Raw genomic sequence first — 8,080 nt, forward strand, 5'->3', positions numbered from 1 at the left:
TTTAAGACTTGAAAGTCAGTCAATCCGGAAAATGTCAAGAACTTTGATATTTTCTTCAAGTGCAGTCGCTAAAACCATCAAGCGCTATGATGAAACTGGCTCTCATGAGGACCGCCACATGAGAGGAATACCCAGAGTTACCTCTGCAGGTGAACGGATGATCTTCGCATGTGTGGTTTCCACCATGAAGCATGAAGGAGGAGGTGTGACGTGTGGAGGTGCTTTGCTGGTGACAATGTCAGTAATTTATTTAGAATTCAAGGCACACTTAACCAGCATGGCTACCACAGCATTCTGCAGCGATAGGCCATCCCATCTGGTTTGCACTTAGTGGAACTATCATTTGTTTTTCAACAGGACAATGACCCAACACACCTCCAGGCTGTGTAAGGGCTATGTGACCAAGAAGGAGAGTGACGGAGTGCTGCATCAGATGACCTGGCATCCACAATTACCTGACCTCTACCCAATTGAGATGGTTTGGGATGAGTTGGACCGCAGAGTGAAGGAAAAGCATCCAACAAGTGCTCAGCATATGTGGGAACTCCTTCAAGAATGTTTGAAAAGCATTCCTCATGAAGCTGGTTGAGAGAATGCCAAGAGTGTGCAAAGCTGTCATCGGGGTAAAGGGTGGCTACTTTTAAAAATCTCAAATGTAAAATATATTTTGATTTGTTTAACACTTTTTTGCTTACTACGTGATTCTACATGTGCTATTTCATAGTTTTGATGTCTTCACTATTATTCTACAATGTAGAAAATAGTAAAATAAGAAAAACCCTTGAATGAGTAGGTGTGTCCAAAACTTTGACTGGTACTGTACATTTTTGTCTTCTAATGCCTCTTAAGGGGAAAGTAATCTAAAAGTAACTGAATGTAATCAGTTTGGGTAATCCAAAAGTTAATTTACTGATTACAATTTTTGACAGGCAACTAGTAACTGTAACAGATTGCATTTAGAAAGTAACCTACCCAACCCTGTTTGTATGTATATTATTAATCTAACTCAAACAATCTTTTCATAAATAAGCAAAATGCAAAAATTGTTACCCATACTGCCTTACAGGAAGTGCTTGGGCACATTGTGTTTCTACATAGGAGGTCCCCAAAAATGTACAGCACAAAAAAACATCACAAAGTGGATTTTGTGGCAACTACACATATTCATTGTAACAGACAAGTTTGGTCAAATAATTACACAATACAACATGAGTTCTGAGGAAAAACTTGGTCATGTGCATTCAACCATGACTGAAGGTCCTATATCAAATATTCAGAGAGCATTTTCCCAAAAAGGGATAGTAACTATGTGAGTTATTATAAATAAATAAAAACTAAGCCAAGGATTCCATCTGTGGGAGGGTCTGAACTTCTCCTTAGTCTGGAGAACTCCGTAGTGCACATCCTGCTTAGATCTGCCTGCGCTCCCAGGACACAAGCCAGCTCTCTCTCTCTCTCTTTCTCTCTCTCTCTCTCTCTCTCTCGCACTCTCTCTCTCTATATATATATATAGAAGAGACTATTACTCAGCAGTAAGAAATAAAATGAATACACTTTCACTTTGAATGACACTTTGTATCTCAACTACTTGCCCCCTCGTTCTCAGATTCCTACACAGATATAGCTTCCAAAACAGCATCACGAGATGCTGCTGAGTGACTTACAGGCTGAGCAGAGTTCCATTTTGCAAGTTATTGCAGTATATTCATTACCTTATTATCTTAGGTAAACTAAGTGACAGATTTAAAGTTTAGAAAAGCTAAATGGACAGGTTTATGATGCCTTTGTTCTTGATCCTCCTAGGCCTTTCTCAGTCATTGAGGGCAGAGTTGAGGACAGAGTCAGGGCCAGTGGAATCACAGGTACCAAATGGTGTCATTACTCAATGCAGGTCCAAACAGTGGATTTAGCTGGGAGAGAATAGCTGTCAACCAGCTGTGGAAGAACAGGGATGAGAAAAACACATTATGACAACGTTGAGTCAATTCAATTATCTTATTCATAATGGACTCTCCTGATCTGCTTCAAGCACTCTTATCCCCTTTGTATTGAATTCATCTTTAATATGACCAAAGCTAGAATGTGGATAAATTTTTGATCCATTGATTAAAAACAAATGATCAACATACTATAATAGTTTGTACTATGGAGTGATAAACAAAATGGGATCAAATAGGTTGTTCAGCAAACCAACCTCTCTTCATTATAATAGGGTGGCAGGTAGCCTAGTGGTTAGAGTGTTTCGGACTAGTAACCAAAAGGTTGCAAGATCAAATCCCTGAGCTGACAAGGTACAAATCTGTCATTCTGCTCCTGAACAAGGCAGTTAACCCACTGTTCCTAGGCTGTCATTGAAAATAAGAATTTGTTCTTAACTGACTTGCCTGGTTAAATAAAGGTTAAAAAAAAATGAATTCCCCAAATGTTATTGAGGAGACAATGCACTGTGCTTGTTTTCTACATTTGCCTTCAATGTTGTGGTCAGCTGCTGTCGTCAGCTGGTTCAGTAACATAGGCAGCTCCACAAGCTCAATGTTTTTCTATTTAAATAGATGCACCAGACAATCCAAAGTGAAGAGAACTGGCTGCCGTTTGTTTCTTGTGTTTCCTGGGTCCACCTGCATGAATCTGACTGTACTATAATCAGTCCAGCTGTCATGGTTGCCAGGGGAGAGAGAGAGCAACTAAAAGCCCACTCTCTGGCATTTGTTTGGAAGCACAGAGACCTTATCCATCAAAACACTGATAACTGGCAAGAGTGGTTTCATTAGGCTACAAGGTTGACGGTGATATCTGTAAAATATGAATACAGGCCAAACAGGCACAGTGAACAGGTACTCATAAGTACTACCTTGTTGCGGATTTGTAACAAATATGTGGCTTATTGAGCTCATTGCATTTCCTCACAGTTGCAGGGCAAAGGTCCCCAGTTTGATCCTCTTGTGAATCACACTAGTTTCTCACACACACTTGTATACAAAAGACTATTCTGTTTCTTTCACATTCTTGGCAGAGCTATGGGTGACAGGTAGCCTAGTGGTTAAGAGCGTTGGGCCAGTAACCAAAATGTTGCTGATTAAAATCTAGAGCAGACTAGGTGAAAAATCTGTGCCCTTGAGCAAGGCCCTTAAACCCAATTGCTCCTGTAAGTTGCTCTGGATAAGAGCGTCTGATAAATTACTAAAACGTGAACCAATGAACACACATGATATCTGGTATTTACTGCCTCTTAATGCATACAGGTGGAACAATATTGCACACCTTCAGAAAGTATTCATACCCCTTAGCTTAGTTGCTTGTCTGTCACTGCTCTGCCTTTAAAATATTTCAACACACAAGTTGAAGCCTGTAATACACAGCAAAACCCCCATGAATTTCATCACATGGTTATACTTACAAGTATCAGCAAACTGCAGTCAATACTAGCAAGATAATGATGACCCTTTGAAACGCAGACATGGCCATTCAAACAGTAATGCAATGGAAGTGAAGATTAAAACCACATCATCAAAAAGTTGCCCATAACAATAACTTAATTTGCTCATTTCATGAACTTTTTGTGATGTCATATCAATATTATGCAATAGAATCCTACAGTTAGCCAAGACTATTTGTCATTGTCAACTCATTTACATTTCCTGCAACCTAGAAAAGGAATTCTGCCATACTAGAGGCTAGACGTTCGGTTTGGTCCCTTGAGATTAAACCATTGTACCACCCCTTCAACAAATTACCAAAACAGTGTAAATACAGTAGAACCGTAGGAATTGCAAAAGCCATGTTGCGTCTTAAGATTTGTTTGTTCATTTAAGAATGTGGATTTAAAACTACATTAGACTAACTTCACGAGAATGACAATGTCTCTGCGAGAACTACAGACAAATCAGGAAGTCAGGTCACGTGATGAAGTGCCTATGTCAAGAATCATAATGTATAATGTAGCCTATCTTTGATACATTGTAGTAATGTGTAAATGATGAATGCAGTTAGGAGTATTATATTTGTCATTAGAGATAACAATGTTCCAATTTGTCACTATGCAGCAGAGATGCAACTATGTAACAACTATGTGTAACAGTCCGTCCCCTCGCCCAGACCCGGGCGCGAACCAGGGACCCTCTGCACACATCAACAACAGTCACCCACGAAGCATCGAACCACTACTTCAAGGTCTCAGAGCAAGTGACGTCACCGATTGAAAGGCTATTAGCGCTCACCACCGCTAACTAGATAGCCATTTCACATCCGTTACATATGCAACAGGCTTCAAGCGTTGATGACTGTAGCAACAGCAGAAGCTGCTTCCAGAGAGAGGTTCCATTTTTAAACTCAGATTAAAACTAGATTGCACGCACACCATCGCCATATGGTGCATCAGAAAGTGAATCGAAATAACAGAAGTAAAGATGACACTGAGCATTTATAAAGGATAACACGCGACAGAGCAAAAAAAAATTAAGAACAACCATTTTAATTTCTTATCGGGCAAACACATGTGTACAATCAGTTAGTTATTACTTGAACTCACAAAGAAATAAAAGCAATTATTACAACTGGCCTTTAATCAGTGCAATAATGAAAGTAGCTTAGTTGAGTAAATACATTCTAACCATATTGTATTTGTTTATCAGAATGCAGTAGTAAGCCTTATGACGAGAAGCATTTCGTTTGAATAAAGTCCATATTATTTGCATATCAAGTCAAACAGCTGAGAATGAGCCACTTTCCATGGAATGCAACGTGGCATTAAATTAAAACATGTTTTATTTTGCATTGCAGCCAGCAGCAGTAACTTAATAAAACACAACCCCTTAGGGTTAGGCATCATGCTACAACATCATTGTATTGCTGGCAACCTTTCAGCAAGGTTCCATAGAAACAATCCCTGCAGCTAGCCGGGCGGAGCCTGAGTCTGCGGAGTTGGGGTGTCACAGCTCAGTCTTGATCTTGTGCATTAGGTCTTTCTGGTCGACCATCTCCAGCTGCCTGCTCCAGCGGTGGTAGGCCAGCAGAGCAATGTTTTTGGCTGCCACTGAGCTCATTTCCATGGCGCTGCCGGCCCACTCAATGCCATTGAGGTAGTACAGGCTGTCATGAAGGACAACTGGCGGCAGGTCCTGGGTGCTCCCATAATGTGGGTAAGCCTGCCAGTCTGTCACCTGCACAGAGTAGTAGGACCTGAACAGTGTCTTCAGCGCTGGCTTATCTAAGGGTTGGGGGGAGAATACCTTGTAAACACCAGCCTCCTGGGGCTGCTTGCGGCGGAATCCAGTGCTGATGTTGACGGGACAGATGCTAGCAGCACTGTTGAAGAAGAGTCCTGGTGAGTCTGTGGTGAGAACACTAGCAAAGGGGAAGAGCTTGGGGTCTGGGAAGCCAAAGTAGGAGCAGTTGAGGTAGCCGTGAACGATGGAGGCCACTGTGTGGTGGTAGGAACCAGCCATATCAGGCAGCGGAGGCTCAAAGCCCTGGAAGGAGATACCTGAGCCCACACTGGACTGCAGGGGAGTCGCCACCACCACAATGTCATAGAACTCAGATCCTTTCTCAGTCAGAGTGGCATAGTTGAGCTGGTACTGGGTAGACTCTCCTTCAATTCACATAAAGAAATAATTGGAGTAGAGCAAGTAAATGGATATGTGCTAAAACGCAGTTTTGCAAAACACGTCAGTTCACCTTGGTTTACACTAAGTTATAAACATAATTCTATGTTTAGTCACTTACCAGCTGCATGGGGGGAGATGGTTGTGACCTGGGCCTGGATAAGGTTGGCCTTAGCCAGTTTTAACAGCCCAGAGCAGACCAGCTTGTTCCCTCCCTCCACTGCCCACAGGTTGGCCTGTGCACCTGCCAATGACACGGCACCTATAACACAGATTAAAACATGTGAACATGATTGATCATGATGAGCAACTGCAGTGGCAGACTGGCAGAACGTTATGACCTGAACGGCACACAACAACTACAAATGTACTTCCGAGTTCCTACTAACGCTGCGGCGACACCGTTATCGCTATATTTTTTTCCATGGCAAAAACGAAAACACGAAGCAGACCTAACTCTTCGGTCCTTTCAAAACCTGCTGTATGTAGAATATTGTGTGGTATAGCTTGGATGTTTGTTTTCAACATTCCAACATTAGGGCTGTTTTCCTAAAGAAGTTAAATCCACTTTGTGTTTTGTTTTCCTTGCCACGATACTAATGAGTATCGCGATACTGGTATCCTCCTGGCCTTAGTTCCTACCAACAAAAGCTGGGATGCTGATATTCTGTCCGTAATTGACCCTCATGACGGGGGCGATGACTTCGTCAATGAAGCGTTGTGACACGCCCAGCTCCAGCAGAGACTCAGAGAGAGAGCAGCGAGTCATATTCAGGAACCCTGACCCGCTCAGGGAGTGCAGCAGCTCCTCCACTGAACTGAAGGCATAGCCATGGGCCTGGTACTTATAAATCCTGAACACATAGACACAGAAAGGAGAGAGACAGATTGTATAGGGGATGTAAGGCGTGTTGAATAGCTTGACAGCGCTCTGAAATCAATAGTAAATCAATTTACAGCGAGAAGGATTTCCCCTGTCTGTCTCGTCTGAGCTCTTTTCCCCTGCTGCCGCTCACCTCATGAACTTCTCCATGATCTCCTCCACCCACATCTGCAGGCGGATGAAGCTGATGCCGTAGCGCCACCACAGGCGGAACAGATCCAGCAGGTACCAGTCAGTCTCCTCCAGGATGAACTCCTCCCCGTTAAACACAGCCGTCTTCCCTGCCACATTCTTACGATACTTAAGACCTGCAACAAAAATAGAATAGTGTGATGGGTGGAATAGCATACTGTAGTTACCAGCAAAGCAGTAAGCCTACGGGTATGGAAGATGATCCTACAACCCTCAGTTTCTCCTCTGCTTTGGTATGCATGTAATGGCAATGAACAGAACACCTTTTTGTCTTTGTGGTCTTCACTTGTACTTTCTCAGAGGGATCTGGACAGATAAAAAGCGGTGATACTAAAATGTACCATCTATGAACAGGACAGCGATGGACCCACCCAGTTGCTTGACAAAGTCCTGCATGTGCAGGTTTAGGGAATGGATAATGGAGCCCCCGGACTCATAGTCCTGATGGTTCACGGTGACTGTGGCCAGGCGCCCTCCGACTGTCCCCTTCTCGAACACATCAATGTGCACTTCTGGCCCGAAGTGCTGCCTTAGAAAATGTGCTGTGGCGGTCCCGCCTATCCCAGCGCCTACAATGGCTGCGGACATCAGAAGAAACACATCAGTAAGCTACAATTTAATGATCTGTCAAAAAAACAAGTCATCCCCAACCAGGGAATTTACATGGCAGTTTTGGTAGCTATTCCATTTCTCTGTGGCTGAATAGCCACCTGAAAGAGCTATAGGCAGCGCCTAGGCTAACTTATCATTAGCTAGCTAGCAAACCCAGCTAGCTAACGTTAGTAGCACTGCAAGCCACACATGTCCCCAAAACTATAGCTAACTTACGTTAGCTAGATAAAATAGAGCTAGCTACTTTACCTATTTTTGAAGGTGGAGCACCATCAAGTTGTGCAAATCCAGAGTCTCCTAGTGCCAAGATTGACGATAGTAATGTTAGAAGAAATCGGAAAGGAAGACACCAGTGCATGATGCTAGAATTGTGATGCGACAGCCAGCGAGTCACTGCATGTGTTGTCTGTCGCCCAAATACGCCAATTGCGAATGAAATTAGGTATCAATCGTAAACGAATGAGGCACTATATGATTATCCCCGTAATAGAATAACACATGTAAAGTATGTCAAATTTGGAGATTAATACAAAAAACGATTATGAATGGTTTATACAACTGACAAGATGTGGATCAATATCCGGCAACATTACCACGTGATCGGGTAAATGGCATTGTACGAGAGCATCCTTGGCATCTCAGTGACCCAGGAGTATCCCCACCCTCTTCTTCAACATCGGGAAGAAAATGTAACTGAATGAGTATAATCTAATCCGAGTTTTCCACTGTGATCATTGAAATAAAATGATCAATCAAATGCTGGGGTTTGAACCAGGCTACCATTGTTATG

General features: G+C 42.7%; 1 protein-coding gene across 1 annotated transcript; it reads right to left on the reverse strand.

Annotated features, from left to right (window-relative positions):
- Positions 1–4,450: 4,450 nt before the first annotated feature.
- On the reverse strand, positions 4,451–7,879 carry LOC120044406 (prenylcysteine oxidase-like). The gene is made up of 6 exons (XM_038989042.1): positions 7,540–7,879; positions 7,050–7,256; positions 6,620–6,794; positions 6,246–6,457; positions 5,725–5,865; positions 4,451–5,590 (listed from the first exon to the last, which is right to left on the reverse strand). Exons 1-6 carry the CDS (start codon positions 7,646–7,648, stop codon positions 4,929–4,931), a joined length of 1,506 nt encoding a protein of 501 aa, XP_038844970.1. The 5' UTR covers positions 7,649–7,879; the 3' UTR covers positions 4,451–4,928.
- Positions 7,880–8,080: the final 201 nt, after the last annotated feature.

This window comes from Salvelinus namaycush, chromosome 3 (genome assembly GCF_016432855.1).
Source record: "Salvelinus namaycush isolate Seneca chromosome 3, SaNama_1.0, whole genome shotgun sequence".
NCBI lineage: Eukaryota > Metazoa > Chordata > Actinopteri > Salmoniformes > Salmonidae > Salvelinus > Salvelinus namaycush.